The following is an 18,999-nucleotide window of genomic DNA, read 5'->3' as shown; positions in this document are numbered from 1 at the left end:
GCAACCTCACCCTCGTACGATTTCACCCTAACATACAGCATACGGCGCGCGGCGATGATCTTGTCGCCCTTGTACTTTATACGGTACTTCACGGCGACGCCGACGGCAGAAATTGTCGGAGTGACCACGGTGAGGATTTATCCTGTGCCCCACCGTCATCGCTTCGCGGTTGTTCACGTGGTTGGGCTCCGCCTGGCAGGTGATTCACTAGATGGCGCATGATAGGAGTGGCGCCACTGTCGGCGCTATGAAGTCATCAAAATGGCCTTCATCGTCCGAAGTTGAATCACTCGCGTTTACATCATCAGACGAGACGGTAAAGCGTGGCCAGAGGCGCCAGTTTACTGCCAGCGAATTACGAGACAATCGCAACGCAGCGAAGCAAGCTGCTGCAGCGAAAGAACGTGCGACTCCACAAGCCCTCTACAACGGGAAAGGCTGAGCGAGCTGCAGCGAGGCAACACTAAACTCAGCGACAAGTAATGCCCTCGCATTTACATATCACAAGAATTTTTTTTTTGTCTCCGCTTTATTGTTTTATAGTCGAGACATAGAAACAAACGTCTGCGAAACTTGAAGACCGCCGTGCTCGTTGATGCTTCATCGTTGTGTGCCTGCCAGGACCCATACGCCTTGAGAAACCGACAAGTGCATTTTACAGAGGCCCTTCAACCATATGTCACAGCCCCGTGCCTTAGCTGCGCCGTCCATTTCGGACGGGAACTTTAGCGGGTCGTGGGGACGCAGTTGCGATTCCTCTGTCGTCTTGTTTTGCATATATTCTTGCGTTATATATAGGCACGTGAGAGAAAGTGGAGCTGCGCCTGGAAACCCGCGCGACGTTCTGCCCTACGAATGGCGAGCTGAAGCCGGACCGAGTTGCACGCGGAGCGCCGCTGTCAGCGCCCCTGTTGTGTCTGCTGCGCCGTGCAGAATGTCACACGTCTCCCTCTTTGCCTTGCTTTTGCGGCGATGGCAGATCCCGTGGCACTGGTATAGAAGGACTGTGCCCTTGCGGCTCGGATAACATTCCAGGCGTGTGTACGCCGCAGCTTGCAGTGCTTCGCGTAGCGTCGTCTTGTCGCCTAGGGGGTCCGTTTTTGCTTCGGTGGAAGTCCTCTTGTTTGCGCTTCTTCGAAACGACTCGTGTGCGAGTGTGATGAAGAATGGGCGTGTTTTGACCGGGGAGCAGCAACGCGGAAAGCGTAACGAGACACTTGTGTGCGTGGCCGCGTCTTTCGCGCTTGCGGTAAGTCGCCAAGCTTGATTTAGCGTGCTACGGACGCTCATATGAAGAAAACGCTGTCACGTTGTTAACTCTGCCTACGAGTAGTTATAACGACCTGCGCTATACATTTCCATGCAGCGCACGTGGTTATAACACGTTCGCTGCTTAGTTACTCGCGACGAGAGTCCTGCGTACTTCGCTTAGCGTGTTACAAAAAAAGATTTTGCGTTTACCGCTGCACTTCTCTTACTGAAATTTTGCAGATGGATCGCATTTTGTAGTCGACGTCGTTCAGTGCAACACTTGTCAGTTAGAGTTGCCGTGTGTTGCCCGCTCCTAGAACACGCGGGAGCCTTCCTGAAGCACAAACTTATGCTTCCGCCGTCGCGGCAGCAGCTCGCCTCCCCATGAGCAAAGCAAATTTGCACTTTTTTCTTGAAAACCAGGCAGTTAACCGTGGCAAGTGTTGTATTGAACGCTGTAGACTACAAAATGCGATCCTTCTGCAAAATTTCAGCGAGAGAAGTGCAGCGGTGAGCGCAAAATGGATTTTCGAACACGTTAAGCGAAATATGCAGGACCCTGATATACTATCGCCACCAATATGAGCCGGAACACGCGAACGCGTGGTAAATAGCCTCGCTGTCGCCAACAGAGGGGGAAGAGGGGCGCTCTTCCGCTAACTGTTGGCACTCCCACTGCGCCTGTCTTTTTTTTTTTTTTTTTCGAAAACGGCAGCTGACGGCATTTGACTGGCCGCCAACAGCCGATATGATGGTTATGTGTAGCAGTGACTTGCAGCTAGTCTTTTTTTTTTCTGTCACGCTTTATTTTTTAGAGCGCTGCTCTTCAGCGCCCGTTCCTGCGTTTAGCTTAAGGTGCTTTCAAATAAACCCCAATAGGACCTCGTGCCACGCGTTACAGACAGATGGACAGATTTCCCAGGGGAAGTATCCCTAGAATGCTTACGCATCGAAACAGTGATACCATTGGTCACTCTTCGGTGCACGAAGTTACCAGTAACCGCAATATGAAACAGCGTTATCAACGTGCGTTGGCGAAGTTCCGCACTTTCTATGAAGAGACGCACGGTGGGAGTACCGACGGTTATTAGAACAGCGTCCTGCTTTCCACTTTGTTTCCGACGGCGGCCGCCGCGTATTCGAGGCTATCTGACACGCGCTCCTGTGTTCCCGTTCATATTGCTCACGATAGTACAAGCCGCTTGTTTGTCGCGTATAGTGACATGTGTGCGAGTGTCTCTCTCGTATCTGCTTATTCTTACCCCACCTGCAGCTGTTGTGTTGTACGCTTGCCCGGTTTTGCAGCTCCGCTGAGTTTCATTGCCGTTCGCGATTTTATCAGTGTTCTTGTTTCTTCACCAGTGAGAACAAGGCATGTCTCTGCGCAGAAAATATCTCGCTCGACGATAAACTGTCACTCTCATACAGCATTCTTCAAATTGTGATTTTTGTTATTGTTGCGGCTTGAATATCTGCGTATTCATGCGTCGCCTTTCGTGTAACTTTGTATCGGTTCTTCTGCCTGCCTAAGCGCGCATTATTGATAACGGGCTCCCTTCCTGTCAGGTCTGATGTTCTGTTCGCAGATGTGGTGTTGCCCTCTATGGTTGTGACCGCTAGCGGCAGCTGCTAGGAAACTTTTTTATTTTTTTGGTTTTAGCACGCTGCGGCGCAATGTTCTAAAAAAATATGAGTAACGATGACTCTTATCGCGGCGTAATACTGAATTGCCGTGTTTATCGTCAGTAGTTGCCAATTTCCAGCTTGGGGCTCCTTCACTTATCTTATGGCAGTGCGTTCGGTGCTAAAACTCTTGTATGTTTACGACTCGTCAACAGCGACACGTCTCCATTGTTGCCAACTTTTATGCGCCTCATTCTGCGTCATCTATCTTTGCGTCTTTCGTTTAAAAAAAAAAAAAACTCCGCCGTGGCTGCTTAGTGGCTTAGTGCCGCTCTGAATACGGCAGTCGTCCCGCCTCCTGGAATTGTATACGCCTGTCCGCCTCTTCTGCGCGTTGCGGGTTCGTGGAAGTTCTCCTTTAGGTTCAATTCGAGAAAATGGTCTCTCTAAACTCTCTCTCTCTCTCTCTCTCTCTCTCTCTCTCTCTCTCTCTCTCACACACACACGCACACACGCGCACACGCACGCACACACACGCACACACACGCACGCACACGCGCACACACGCGCACACACGCGCGCGCACACGCGCACACGCGCGCACACACGCGCACACACGCGCACACGCACACACGCACACACACACACAAAAGAGGCCTGTACACTGCGGGGCTTCCGGCAGTCAGGCAGACACTCAAAACGGTGATGGCGAATTATAAAATCACGCTTCATTTCGACGAGAACAGGGGGAAGAAGGTCGGGTGAGAGAAAGTTCTTTCTGCAAGTGGATCGGGACGCCAACAATAGCAGGCGAAGTCACGCCTCATTTTGACGAGGCAGGGTGAGATGGCCGGTTGAAATTTCTTTCAACACGTGGTGCCAGACGCCAACCTAACATTGGGTTTGAGGGGAACCTGTATTCTCGCTATAGATTTAATCCGAGTTGTGGTAGCGCTTCGCGGCATACGAAGTCACACTCCGTCGCTCGAACGGCCCATCTCGACACACGACGGCGCTGCTGACTGACCGACTCGCTGATATCGACTTCATGCAAATGTGGAAGGGATCGAGTCAGTTGGACCTTGCCGAATGGCTGAGGCGACCAGCACAGAGTATCAAGTCGCGTCGTTTTTCGAGCCGCGTCGTGCGATGTCAGTATATGTTGTTGAATAGGCGAATTGTCTTTCAAGTGTATAACGCCGACATAAATTTAAACGCGAACAGAAAAAGACTGACCAGAACGACCATTTGCCTTGGAACGTCGAAATCCATCAATAATTTAGCAAAAACGGAACGTGATTAAATAATCCCAGGTATGTCGAAGACAGTTCTATCATATTTATTGCATGCGTATCAGAATTCCAAACCGTGTCATTGAGCTCCGTCAGATTCGTCAGATCGATTAGCGGAGAGGGCCATGACAGAGACGAGGCGACGTAAAACGCTAAAGGACAGTAGAGTCTTAGTTTAGGGGACGCAAAGCGTTGGGGCTTTGCGTCCCCTAAACATTAAGCATTAAGTGTGCGATTCTAAGCCAAGCAAAGCCAATCGAAGCGAAGTGCTCTTATTCATAGTTGGTGTTTTCTTGTGTCGCGCTGCGAAAAAACTGTGAATTCACCCGCGTGAAATGGCGAAAATCAGTTGAAGTAAATAAAGTTTGCTCTGCGACCATCTGCTGTACGTCATCACTGTGACCCACGAGGGCGGCCCAAGAAGGCTTGGGGGCCCACGCTAGTTTTCGATTTTGGGGTCTTGGGTTAACGCGAACGCAAGAACCCAAGACTGGCTTGGGTTCTGCGCATGCGCACTTTTGGCGCGCAATTTTCTTGGGTCCCCAAGCCGCTTGGGCCCCCAATTCTAAAACTCTCTATTAGTTTAGGAGACGCAAGCTGTTGGGGCCCCCAGCGCTTGGGTGCGTTTGCGTTTGGGTACGCAACAGAAACACGTTATATGTTAGCGGTCCCAACCGCAAGCCGCACTGAGGTCGCATGCGCTCGCAACGCCATCAGCGTCTGATCATCACTGCGTTATCATTTAAAGAAAATATGGAACCAAGCACATGAACTAAAATACATTAAACAATCTTTATTAAAAGGAGTTACTATATATAAGAACGATGTTTGTCGACGCTAGGCAAAAAGCGCAAAAACGTCCGTGTACCGTCCATTGGGTACGCGTTAAAGAACACCAGGGGCGCGATCGGAGTTCTGTTCTGTTCAGTTGCTGCAACGTCACAAAGTTGCAGTATGCAAAATTTGTGACAGCAGGGCGGAGAGAGCAGCCAATCAGGAAGCGGTGACCTCCCCGGAAGTTTACTTCCGTCGTTTGTCGTCTGCTTGCAGACAGTATACTACAAAACGAAATGTTTCTCGTCTTCCAAATGAATGAAATCTTTATCTAAAAAAATGTATTTTTTCTTCTCAAACCCCAACACGTTTTCAAATAGTAGTACGTGTGAGTACTGCAATTTATAACTATTAGTTTCTTTGCGTCGTCCCTAGGTGGTGTCGCGCACAGCGAGAAGAAAAAAAGGAAAAAAAACGACGGGAAGAGTGGCGCACTTTTCAAGAGACAGCGACAACATTCCAATGGCTCGCTGGCACCGATGATTGGGTCGATTTCTCTGTACAACCAACGAATTATTTGTTTCGAGAAACAAAAACGACGCCGGAATATACTTTCTGCCATTTCTTCAAACGCGTTTCGCACCGCCACCCGCTCTCCTCCTTCCTCTAGAAACGCCAGCGCAACAGCCTAAGTTCCTAACGGAAGCGCCATTTTCTCGAATTAAACTATGGATTGGATTCAAACGTGCCATGCCGCAGCCGCCTGTTGGATCCAATGCAATCCACCAGACGCGCCATGCGAAGCCGTACGATCGCTCCAAACTTCCCAGCTCCCGTCGGGTTCGGCGCCTAGCAGACGAAATGCTCGGTGGGAGGATGATTGACAGGAGCGTGTCGTCATTTTGACGTCACCAAAAACGTGGCCGCGCCCCGCGGCTGGCGACGTCGGCGCGGAGTAGGCCAATCGCGCGCGCCGGTAACCGAACGAACGCGCCGAACAACCATCTCCGATCGCACCCCAGATGGTCAAAATTGATGCGGAGTCCCCCGCTGCGCGGCATGCCTAATTATCATATCGTGTTTTTATTGCGATAGCAATTATATGGACACTCCAGGTTTATTTCTGCCGCCGGCCTCGCCGTCAGGATTGAGCCGGCGAACGCGGCTCAATCTCGCGGGCGCGAGCGAGGAAGGCGGGCCGGAAGCGCGCCCTCTCCAGTCGCCCGCGAGGCACGGGGGGTGAGGCGAGGGAGAGAGGGGGGCGTTCTTCTCTGGCGGCGGCTGCTGCTGCTAACGGCGCGGCCGTGCGGGCGCCTTGAAAGTAATCTGCGTAGTGGCCGAAGTACGCGCCCGCGCGGGCCTCGTCCTTCAAAGCGATCTGCGATGTTTGCAGAGTGCGCGTAGTGCCGGTAGCTTCGTATGCGCTGTGCTTTCGACGTTTCGTTCGCGTTGAAGCGAGATGCGCCGAGGTCAATTCGCTCGCAGCTGCTGCCGCTATTCCGCACTCCAGCATTTTGACAGCGAGTTTCCACGCTCATCGAGCGAAATGTGTTCATGTTGACGTGTGCGCGTTGGCGGGCTATAGTTGGTTTGAATCCATGATCGAATGTGTAAGCGCGACTGAATGAGGACGTAGAAAGAAACACGTAGACGGCGCTGTCTCTGTGTGTTTGTTGCTTTTACGTCCTCGTTAAGTCGCGCTTATATATTCTATCGTTGTTAAATTAGTAAGCGAATGTTTATAAGTTTATGCGGCCGATAAAACTACTATCCTTACTTCATATACAGCTATCTTGCAATTTGCTATCTTAATCGGTGCTTCGATCGCCTTTCGGGCGAAACTGCGACTTTTTTTTTGGCACGTAAAACTTCAAAATTTAACTTAATTAATGGTGAAAGTGTTGATAATATATATATTTGTTTACTTTCCCTAACAATGTACCCATGTAGGCACCTTATACTGTGCGTATAAGGTCTGTGCGTTTAGAATTATATCTACTTTTTCGGAAGGGAAAAGAAAGAGAGAAAGCAGGGACGTTAACCAGAAATTAAGTACGTGATCACGTTTGTTGAAATATCGGGCTCCTATAAAGGGATTCTGTAGAGCCATATTTGGATTTAATCTGTAGTGGTAAATTGCGCTTCTCCAGAAGCAAGACCGGCACTTTTACCGTGAGTGTAGGTGCACACGAAAGCTTGGGAAAGCGGATAACGACGCTGCGCTGGAGTTTCCTCGACGTGACGTCTTCGATTTTGACACCGTCCCATCGTGTCTGTTTAGTCCGTCGGCAAAAAAAAAAAAAAAAAATGACTACGTTGCGTTCTAAAAGAGCCAAATACTCAACATATCAAGCTTTGAGACTTTTTTTTTTTTTTTTGTATCAAAACGGCCCAAGTATACGAGAAACCACATTGCAACGGGTTTTGGCGCGAATGTCAAGGAAATGGAAGCCTGGCCTTCATTTTCTCCACTTGTAATCGACCATTATTCTGTCAAATGAATGAAAGTAGTTTTGGAAAAAGTATTTTGATTCACTGTTGGTCTTCGTGTCCCTACAATGTGGCGATGTCCGTGCAGACGTTGCTGCGCTAAGCCGACCAAACTTGTGGCAAACGTGGCGGGTAAACTATAGCACCGCGCAAGATTAGAATAGCCACCGTCGCAGTATAATCGGGATGGATACCATCACATTTTAGTATGAGGTGTTCTATTGTTTTGACAGATTTACCACACACTGTACATGTGTCTTCTTCGTTAAATTTTTTATAGCTCCGCGTTCTAAAACTTCCTGACCTAGTTTCAAAGAGTAGGGCACTGCCTCTTGAGTTATCATAAAACGCGTCCTTCCTTATCTGCTGTTTCCAGTCTCGATATAGTTCAACACTATGCTTCTTTTCCACTGAATTTATCCAATTTTTACCTTCCGCGTTTTTAACATGTCGTTTAATGATCTGTGTTTCTCCATCCTCGTGTCTGGCGTACTTACTGGTTAGCTTCCTATTTATTTTCCGTCATTGTGAGTAAACGCTCTTTCTGTATATAGGTATTCAAATACCTTAGCTGCCCGCCTGTTATCGTCCAATTTCCTCAGGCGTTTTTCGTATAGGATTTTACTATGAGCTTCCCGTGCTTCGAACGATGCCCAGCCCATATCCCTCTGTACTGCTTCGTTTGTGGTTTTCCCGTGGGCACCTAGTGCTAATCTTCCAACAGCTCTCTGATTTACTTCTAGTCTCGACTGAACTTCCGCCCTTAAGCACAGGACCGCATTCCCGAAAGTAAGCCCCGGCACCATTACTCCCTTCCAAATACCTCTCAGTACCTCATCTGTTGTACCCCCACAATGCCCTATATTTCGTTATCCCGGCATCTCTCCGCCCTTTTGCCATGAGAGACTGTTCGTGCTTTTCCGTGTACCTCTGCTCTTTGTTTATCCATACCCAGAGATAATTCTATTCGGCCACTTGGGGTATTTCATGGCCTTTGTTTGCAAAATAGTGAGCGCCATCTGGCGCACAACAGGCGAAGCTGCAGCGCTCTGTGTGCGAGAGTATGCATGTGGTTAGAAAGCGAGTTTCGTTTCTTGGCTTCTGCCTGGCCTCTGCCGCTGCAACCACGTATGTTCACTGCGGCAAAAATAATTGAAGGCGCCGTCACTCCGTTCCAGTTTCCGTACATGACATGGACCTCCGACTTCTCGAAGCGTGCCATTAAAACTGATCGCGTGTGGCAGTATCTGCTTTCTGAAACTGCCACTGTTCGCGAGTCTCAGCACTGAAGGAAGGAGGTTACGTTAAAAATATCGTATATTCGGAGGCTGCTGATGCCAGCTCAACAAAGAGCGGAGTGGACGTCGTCGAAACACGCTGCCGATGTGTCGCCGAGTGTCCACACTTGGCTTCGCAGACTGGCCGCGCGCAGCGACCACTGTGCAATGCGGCTCGCCTTATTTGCTCTTTGCTGCTGACAGAGTATAGACAGAACCAACTCTAGGTTCATTTACCCGCGACATAATTGCCCTGACGCTAAAATTCTCAAGAAAATAAAGGCTTTATGACAAACAGTGTTTTCATTTCAAGCGCCGTCGGCTGCTGCTTCGAAAATGGGAGCTAGCTAGGCCCGCAATAGGCCTATATATACCGGCTCGAACGACCGGTGGCTGCCGACAGTCAGCGGGCCGAGCGTGATGCTCCGCTTAGGAAAGTTTACCGTACTAATATGACCCATATGCAACAAAACAGTTTCACAGAGCTGTTTCTTATTACAACGGTCCTTTTTCGCGTGCGGTAAATACGGGAAAGTCTCAAACGGGCGCGCCGTTCTCTCGACTGCATGCACCAACTGCCACCGATGAAGACGGTAGGCCTTCCTCGCTGGCCGTGGGTGTCGCCGGTTACGAAGAAGTTTCTACTAGCAATTGAACGCATAGTTTTTTTGAACTCTTCAACGCATGCATGAATATTAAGAGGCTAAATGAAAATACATTTGGATACCTGTACACCGTCGGCAGAAAAGAGCAGGCCAGGCGAACTCCGTCGCACGGTGGTCGCTGCGCGCTGCCCGTCGGCGACACCAGCTGCCCTCGGATGGTGTGTTTCGATAACTTCAGTGGCGTAGTGCTGGGCGCTGATTGTCATATGAGGCGCACTTTCGACACCACTTTATACTAGACACCACTGCGCTTTCGCAAGCTCTGCCCGCCCTCGTCCATCTTGAGCTTTCCAGATTTTCGGCAAAATGCGGCTTCGTTTAAGGGCGTCTCGAAGCTTGCAGGCCGAAATAACCTCGCGGCGCTGGCATATGACAGCTCAATCGCCGCAAGTAGCGCGATGAGAACCAGCTCTGCGAGGAGCGAGAAAATTGTGTGCTGTGATGGCATCTCCCGCCGTCGCTTATCCATGCTGCTTTCCTCGCCGGATAGCTCGTCTAGGACGGAAACCGAAATAAACTCGTGCTCCGTTTGCCAGCGAAGCAATTTGTGCACAATACGCAACACAGCTATAGCCGGCCTTTTCACAAAAATACTGCGATCAAAACCACCACAAACCGGCGTCTCAAGGCGCGCTAGAGCTGCGTCGTTTGTTCGTCTGCTTCTCGTATCTAACCATGTAGAGAGCGCTCGTGCTAGCCGTGTTCGCGCATGCGCAACAGTACTTTTGCAAACCGTCAATTGCCTTCCGCCATATATCTGTGCAAACGGGCGACATTTCGCCGCTGTCGAATTCCACCGTCTTAAAAACAAAAACACCTCCTCCTCCAAGAGAGTGAACGTTACTCCGTGCTCCCCCTTCACATCTTGGCCTCTTTCCCGCCTGTGAGCCAGTAAGGAGCAGATTTGCGGAGCTTGACAACGGCAAGATATCGAGAATAGATCCACGGTTATCGGCAACAGTGCTCTCAACGCAGCGAAGACACGTGCTTTTTTGGGTCCTCCGAGATTAGACTGGCACTCGCGGCGCGCTGAATATCTCGGAGGTCATGGTCCATGCTTGTTATCCTCCATCCTGTTCATAAAAGGCTGTTCATAATCATGGAAGACAATTACTATCCTTGTATACAGCTACGCCAAGATACCATCGTCAATATATGCTGCCTCGTCTATAACGAATTTCGCCAAAGTGAAAGTTCCTTTCATTTGGCAGAAGGTGGCCTGCGTCCACGCGGCCCCGCTATGCACCGGCGGACAGGGGCGCGCCAACTGCCACGCACAGTGTCTGCTTTCGAACTTTGTCCGGTAAAACCAAGGCTAATCTTACCAGCCGATAAGGTCCCCCGGTGCTTTCACGTCGATTGCAGGCATGACGCTTCACGTTTGAATGGCGTGATCGATTAGGCGATGCTATTCGTTCCGATTCGGTGAGCGACAGCGCGGTCACTCGTCCTTGGCGCGTGATTAGATTGCGTTGGTTTGATGCCGCTGCAGCAATTCAGCTGTCGGATACGGTTGTTTGAGCACCCGGCACTGCTGGTGAGAGGAGCCTGACGCTTGTCACAGTGTGTACTCAGCCTTCGGGAGCAGCGCTGGTCCGTTTTTCTCCCGTCAATTTGCGAAAATTCGGTGCATGCGCCAACAGGTACGGGTGAGCTGCTGTTAACCGACCTCTGTTGTCTGGCTGCGCGCTTTGTCAGCCTTGGCACGTGATGTCAAGTACTTTGTACTATTGAGTTTAATTGGCGTCTTTCTTTGTCACCTTTTTTTTTTTTTTTTACTCCTGTTAAGTTATCAGTGCACAGGATAAAAAAAATCATATTCGGATGATGGAGGCTTCGTACGAGACGTATGGAAGGAAAAGCCTTAGTCGGATGCTAACGTTTCGACGATAGTTGTCTCCTTCCCTTGTTCTCCTATTTTCGGTGCACTTGATGGCGCTTGAGAAACAGCGCGCCAACAGTTTGTTGTGGGTCGTCCTGTTCATTAGATTGGTTTAGTAGAGAGCAAGGCTTTATACGAACGCGGACGCGTATAGCGACTGCCTCCCCGAATTTCTGCTGGAGTTCTCTTTTCTGTCTTGTCTCGGTGTTCTTGCGCGCTGTGAAAGTATAGCACTGGGTTGGCACAAGAAAGTTCTTATGTATAGTCTGATTCCTAGGTACGTAACTCACGTAGCAGTTATATTGTGACGTTCCGTTGGTAAGCGGTGCTAAAGTTGTTTTTTCTGCGCGCGCGCGTTTGTTTGTTTGTTTGTTTGTTTGTTTGTTTGTTTGTTTGTTTGTGTGTGTGTGTGTGTGTGTGTGTGTGTGTGTGTGTGTGTGTGTGTGTGTGTGTGTGTGTGTGTGTGTGTGTGTGTGTGTGTGTGTGTGTGTGTGTGTGTGTGTGTGTGTGTCCAGCCATCCTGCATGACTGTCAGTTGCCCCTTTAGGCTTTCAGATGCTCTCGCCCGTGTCATTTATCGCGCTTCTACGCGGCCCACCATCGGGAGTGTTCAATATGTACTCTTCAGTACTGTTGTCGAGTCACAAAAAAAGAGAAGGAAAAAAGCTAAAACTGTGGAGCATTTATTGGGTGCCTTTATCAAGCCATGCGTAACGCTCCTGAAAGCTGCCCTTGGTGACGTTACAAAGAGCAGCTCTACAGGCAAGGCAAGGAACTCCCCCTTCGAATGATCTTGTTCTCCTTATCATTGCTCCGCAGTTAACTACGCCCGTTCTTTTTTCTGTCTCCCTATCTCGTTTCGCAGGCGGGGACTTCCGCCGGTCTGCCTGCCTGCGCGTCGTGCTGCAGCATACGCATGCATGAGCCGCTTTCAGAACCACCACGCGCCTAAGCCCTCCCTCCGCCGCGTTGTGCACGACGTGCCTCGAATGCATCGCGCTCGCGCAGTCGCTCGTCTGTTCCTATTCGGGCATCACTCGCTATTCGCTGTTGCGATGGCGCTTCTGACTTCTTTCTCTCGGGCACATAAACGGGCGCAGTGAGAAAGAATAAATCCAAGCGCCCTCTCCGCATCGTGCGTATGTATGTATAGTACGTATGCGAATGTGTGAGCGGCACTCTTGCGGAAGACCGTCGACTGTGGCGACCTTGTCGCCGAGGGTAAGGAGGCGTGTGTCGCAGCGGCCGCGACCCGGCGCTCCTTTCCGCAGAGAGGTGTAGCTTCCTCGCCCTCTCCTCCCGTGTCCGCCCGACACGCGCGCGTGGCTCATGAATCGTGCGAGGCGGATTCTCCTGTGGCGCGATAGGGAGTCTTTGAGTGCAGCTGCGGCGTAGCTCTGAATGAGAGAAATTGCGGGTCTTTTCAACGCATGCCTTTCTTTCTTTCGTCCTCGCGCGGCTAGTCAACTGGCTTCTCTTCAGTCTGTTTATCGGCCAAGTTAACAAATGCCTGTTATTTTTTTCCCCTTTTAGCTGATGACTGTAACTTCTCTGGGTCATGAAGCCGAAGCTGTAGCTTGGGGTTCAGCCACAGCTGCGTTTGCTTCGGCACCGCAAGCAAGTGCACGCTCTATACCTGTGCAGAGCGTGGGTCTCTAGTCCACCGGCCGTTGTAAGATCTTGCAAAGACTGATTTAGTTTTCAGGTGTGTACCCTATCGGTCAAAAGTTTCCAGAGCACGGTGTGAGTGAAGGAAAGAGGAAACATTTCTCTCTCTCTCTCTCTCCCCGCTTTTGGTACGTAATCTTGAGTTGTATATGTCTCACTGAACATGAGTGCGCGAATACCACGCCCGCGGCGGTCGAATCCGATGGAGGGGGAATGCAAAAAACTCTACCGTTCTTTGATTGGAGAACCCCAGCTGGTCAGTATTAATTAGGAACTGTCTACTACGTCTATCGTACCGCATGTGTTGCTTATAGACTTTAAACCCCATCACCCAATCAACGACTCTGCATTCATAACATTTTGTTTCTCATTGACGTTAATGTTCGTGCAAGTAGTGTATGAGCATAAGTGCCAATGTGCTTAAAAAAAAAACATAATTTCTCCTCTTCTCCGGTGCTTGGCTCCATAAAGGTTTCCACTGCACTGAGGCTATGCACGTCAACGGCTACGGTCGTGAGATCTGTAGTGCGCTGTCTATCACTACGGCACTGCCAGCTATGCAGTCGGTACAAGTTCATTCATGCTGCTCTGGACAAACGCTTTTGTTATCACGCGTTATCACAAGCTCGAATTAGCTGTAACTACTGTATATTATACGAAAGAATACACTTTCGCAGCATATTGTTCAGCTCCGATTATAACGACCACAATGCGCGTATACAATCAGACCCCCGCACTCGTAAAGCTTGCGGAAACTTTGCGAAGCAGGTTTTTCATTCAACGGATGTCACGTGTTCCAATGTGTTTTGGCTGCTTTGCCAACACATTCGATAAAAGACTAATTTAAATACGGAATCAAGATTTGTCAATGCACTGCTGTATGACTGTATTATTATTATTATTATTATTATTATTATTATTATTATTATTATTATTATTATTATAGTCACTGTTGGGCGCAGGAGCCGCGTTATGTAGCCTATTTATTTATTTATTTATTTATTTATTTATTTATTTATTTATTTATTTGTAAAGAACATATTGTTTTGAAATTGCCTGCGCCAGGTAACGCACTAAGGGGATTACTGGAAGACTCGGACAATATTTGCGTAAACTATCTCAATATCAAGTTGGTCAATTGGTTGTCTGTGGAGAGGACGCGACTCCCAAGTCCGGGCTGGCCAGCAGGGCCCGGCTGGGGTCCCTCCTCGTCTGCGCTGCACCAAACTGGTTGTCGCTGTGACTGTCGTCTAGGGCAGCTCGGGGCGACAGTTTTCAGTTCTTGCAAGTGTCACTAATTATCTGGTTTAATTTTTAAGCGCATGTTGGAAATGCCTAAACTAAGTCACGCAGTTGATAAGATCCACTTAGCAGAAAACTTGAGATGAGCGCCATTTTCTAGATATCTGTCCCCAATATGTGCCATAGGATGCGTCGACGTTTCGCTTACTTTCGTCTCACTGTGCGTGAAGGAGGATTTTGGGATACTGTTAACTGTAACTCCTGTGTGTTTCGTAGAAGATTTAGGAGACAGATACATCTAAACTGGGATGATTGTCATGGAAGTTTTTTCTGAGCAAACATGACACTACTGTTTATCGGGTCCAGTTCCGCGACTGCAACATGTGTAATAAAGTGAAATAATTAAGAAAGATAATTAGGTGTCTGTTTAATAATCCATCTGAGCGTTGCTATTTATTCTGCAAGCAGTGTTCGTCTGAAGCAATCCTCTTGAAGACGGGGAAGGAACACAGCTTGGGAACGCTACTAGGTGCAGAGGGAGAAAGTGTCTCCGTTGGTATAGGCTCCCTTTGGCTCCCTAAATGGGAGGCTATACCCTAACTCTGTTCGCTGGCAGTGACTCTCGCCTCTTGGCGGCATGACAACAGGGCAGTTAATTTCTTCTATCTCCTCCAATAATGAACCGATCTGAAAAATTATTTCGGTCGAACGCTTTTGCATGGCGCGCCACAGCTTCCATGTTGTATAAACAATATTTGCAATGGGGCCTGGTGAGGGTCTCTTTAAGGGGACACTATGAAGAGAAAAGACTTTATTGTAGGAAAGATAGGATCACTAAATCAACGTCATGGTGGCGGTCGTGCCATAGTCTATATATACAACCGAGTGCACGGATGCTCTTTCTCTCTCTGTTGCTTGCTCTTTTTTTTTTTCGCTCACAGCATGCAATAAAGAGTTAAAAAGTTAAGTTTTGTTACTCGTCGCCTCGTCTTTGCTCGCGCCTCCTCAGGGACTTCTCCGGCGAGTCATGCTTTGTTCGCTCGTGAGCCTTGGTACGGAGAAACCTCGGGAGCCCCCGCCCAAGGCACGCATGTGATAACGTTATTCATTATTTCTACACGAGTGCGCGGAAAACGTTGGTGCGTGCGAATCCTTGGCACGTAAATCAAATAACTGTAGTGCACGAGCGTAGCGACATAGATGGGGAGCGTAGCTCACGCTTGTGAGTATACGTGTGGTTTTGTTTGCGTTCTTTTCGGCATGGCAGCAACGGACTGAACGACAATGCACAGAGAGGTGCGCCCACTCGTCATACGTGGAATCACTTTCCCACCGAAGCGACGACTGCCATGGCGTCGGAGCTCCGAGCGCCGGCGCTGCCATCTTGCTATTATTGAAAGCAGACGTATACTTGCGGGCCATTTGATGTCTGTCTGCTTACGTGCGGTGGCCAAAAGAAGAAGAAGAAAAAAAAGGCGCCGCAAGGAGAGAGCAGCGGCAGGGAACGGGATCTGCCTCACGTGATGGCTCGCGACGGGCGCATGCATCGTGTGGTTTACGCGATTCTTTGTCCTCGGTACTGGCGGCGCGGACCCGTACTGCACGCATGTTGAGTCTGTTGGCGAGCGGACTATTGTGGTCCAGGAAGGAACTTTCTCGCTGCTTGATTTAGCAACAGGTAAAGGTGAATTTTCGAGTTGGGCGTCGATCCAGCGACAAATCGGCTACTCGGCAGTGAGTGTAGCGCGAAACAACAGGCAACGTAAAAAAAAAAAAAATATTCCGCCTCGTGTAGCCACACGTCTGCAATTTTACGAAATCCACGCGATTATGCGGGGCGATCGTTTGTAAGTTTTACGGAATTTTTAAAAACAGCCTGCTGCAGATAACACAATTCTAGTGCTTGAGTTGGATTATTCAGAGAGGCGGACATTATACTTGCAGGAGAAATCGAAACGCATGTTCAACTAAATTTTAAAAAATCGCTCATTATCTTCAATATTAATTATCTTACGGCTCGTATAGCAATTTAAAATTGTATCCGGTGAGCCGGCAAGGCGTATCCTCCTGGAATAAGTTTCCGGAATGGCGGCAATTTGTACACATGCGCCTTCAAACTCGGCGTAAAAATGCAGTGTTGTTCCGCGTGCTTTTTTAAGAAAACGCTCTTTTATGCAATGAAGCACGAAAGTAACTGGAACGCCCATGTATTTCGTCCCGTATACTTTGGGAAATATCTGGAAACTGATGTCATTCTGGCGATTCATTTCAAGTGAATGCGTCTTGAAAACTGAGCTGCTACAATTCGTAAATTGCAATATGCGCTGTAAAAAACTTAGTTAGGGAGTTAATTAGCGAATTTTTGTTAGTTGAATACGTGTTTCGATCGGTTTCTCGTACTAGTAATGTCCACCTCTTCGAATAATCCAGCTTGTTTGGATCCCACCGATGGCATCGGTTGTTGGGAACTCGGCGCTGACGCCCGTGGTTGTACCTGGGTCGCAAGCCCCAAGGGTAGCGTTGGCCTGGCGGCCTGGGGTACAACTGGAAGCATCCGAAGGTCCCGGCAAAGCATGAGTCGACTGGTAACAACAAAACAACTTGTTTATTTTAACATCGCAAAGAGTTGGCGGTCAGGTTGACCGAAGTAGAGAGACGGGAGAGCACTTTACTCAACAGAAGAAATCGGAGCCCTCCTTTTGGCGTCCGGGGGCAGCTGTTTTTATACTCTCGCAGTTGAGGGCAAGAAGGAACCCCTCAATAGACGAGCACGTGATTGTACAATGGGCTAATGGTGACGCACACTGTCGTAGCGCTGCCGGTCGGGCACAATGACTGGAATGAGAGGGTGATCCCTGCTTTCGCATCGCCTGGTTCAGGCACAATGACTGGAATGAGAGGGTGATCCCTGCTTTCGCATCGCCTGGTTCAGGCACAATGGCACATACACTCACACACGCACATGAAGACACGTGGCATCGGAACATGCCTGGAAACGCCTGGAAACACCTGGCGGGGAGCGTTGCGGCGACGACGATCGGGCCAAAATGTCTGCCGCCCCGCCGCAGTCGCGCCGGCAAAACCGCGTGTCGCAGGCGAAACGCAACAGACCGCCCCGCCGGGGGAAGGAGATCCCGATGGACAGGGGACTGCATCCGCTGTCCGGAGGGATGTCGCTCGATGATGCTCATAACCGAAGTCGGGCGTCCCTCGACGTTTCTTGAGCGCAGCGCACAGAGAAGGCCTCGTTCTCTCGTTCAGGTTCGCACGGGACACTGCAAAGTGACTTCGGGAGAGTTCACATTTTTGTTCTCGTTCCCGGCAAGCGTTAGAACTACGCTGAAACTCAACCGCTCAGTCAGCAAGCACGGCACAACCCTCACTAAGCCCTGCCAGGCTCTTTCCCCTTTTTATACCACTGCCTAGTTCCTTACAGTAGTCTAGCATCACTCAGAACGCGTCCACAAATTGGAAAATTGCACTAGAAAGCATATCATCACTTTGAAACACTAAACAAAAGCAATATGTTAAAAAAAATCCTGCCTCAGGAAGAAAAACATCAGTAACAAACAATTTTGAGGCTGATTCCTACGTTAGGGGCTTCGACTTAAGCCATCGGCGTTACCGTTGAGACTCCCCTTTTTGTAACGCACCTCAAAGGAATATTGTTGTAAAGCGAGGCTCCAGCGCAGGAGGCGGCCATTTTTGGGAGAGATGGTCTGCAGCCATTGGAGAGGGCAGTGATCCGTCTCAATGATAAACCTCGAGCCGGCTAGATAGCATGACAATTTCTGAACGGCCCACACGAGACATGCACACTCTTTCTCGGTGGCGCTATACGCCTGCTCACGACTGGTCAGCTTACGACTAGCATACAGGACGGGGTGTTCTACTTCTCCCTTTTCCCGTTGGCACAGTACAACGCCCATGCCTCGCTCACTAGCATCGCACTGAACAATGAACCCTTTTGTATAGTCTGGCGATCGTAGCACAGGCTGGTTTGTTAGGGCACTCTTTAGGGCGCTAAAAGCTCTTTCCTTTGTCTCGTCCCAGACGACTGTTTGAGGCTCTGTTTTTCTTAGAGCATCCGTCAGGGGAGCCGCGATATCAGAGTACCTGGGGATGTACCTCTGATAGTAGCCGGCGACACCTAAGAACGACCGAATATCGGTCTTGGTGCGCGGTTGCGGAAAGTCTCGCACAGCGGCCACTTTTATTTCAGAGGGGCGGCGACGACCCTGACCAATCACGTGACCGAGGTAGACAACCTCTGCCTGTGCTAACTGGCACTTAGGAGCCTTTACTGTCAAGCCCGCTTCGCGCAGGCGGGTTAGCACTGCCCGCAAGTGTGTCATATGCTCAGACCAGGATGCGGAGAATATCGCTACGTCGTCTAGATACGGTAAAGCGAATTCTTGCTGTCCCCGCAACACTTTATCCATGAGGCTTGAAAAACAGTATGGCGCGTTCTTCAAACCAAAACTCAACACTTTAGGACCGAATGTTCCCATTGGTGAAATGAACGCCGCATACCTACTAGCCTCTTCTGTAAGGGGAACCTGCCAATAACCCCTGACAAGATCTAGGGTGGAAATAAACTGAGCGCTACTAACTTTCTCAAGGCGCTCCTCGATGTTAGGGATCGGATAAATTTGATCCTTAGTGATGGAATTAAGCCTGCGGTAGTCGACGCAAGGACGAGGTTCCTTGCCCGGTACCTCAACTAAAATCAAAGGGGAGGTATAGTCACTCTCACCTGCCTCAATAACACCGAGCTGTAGCATTTTCTTTACCTCAGCCTCCATAATATCGCTCTGGCGGGGTGACACCCGATA

The 18,999-nt window shown here is 49.5% G+C and overlaps 1 protein-coding gene across 8 annotated transcripts in view; it reads left to right on the top strand.

The window, feature by feature from the left end:
* LOC142563512 (oxidative stress-induced growth inhibitor 2-like) overlaps positions 1-18,999 on the top strand; it is a 131,968-nt gene that overhangs the window by 61,722 nt on the left and 51,247 nt on the right. The window contains exon 1 of one of the 8 annotated variants that reach the window (XM_075674064.1): positions 582-1,249. The exons of 6 other annotated variants lie outside the window; for them this stretch is intronic. In XM_075674064.1, the coding sequence (XP_075530179.1) occupies positions 1,160-1,249 (90 nt within the window). In that variant the 5' untranslated portion in view covers positions 582-1,159. Of the gene's footprint in view, positions 1-581; positions 1,250-10,930; positions 11,016-18,999 lie in introns of those variants that run through there. One more of the 8 variants, XM_075674084.1, reaches the window with a different exon arrangement.

Source organism: Dermacentor variabilis, chromosome 1, assembly GCF_050947875.1.
Source record: "Dermacentor variabilis isolate Ectoservices chromosome 1, ASM5094787v1, whole genome shotgun sequence".
Classification (NCBI taxonomy): Eukaryota; Metazoa; Arthropoda; class Arachnida; order Ixodida; family Ixodidae; genus Dermacentor; species Dermacentor variabilis.
This window is presented reverse-complemented; position numbering and strand designations above follow the sequence as displayed.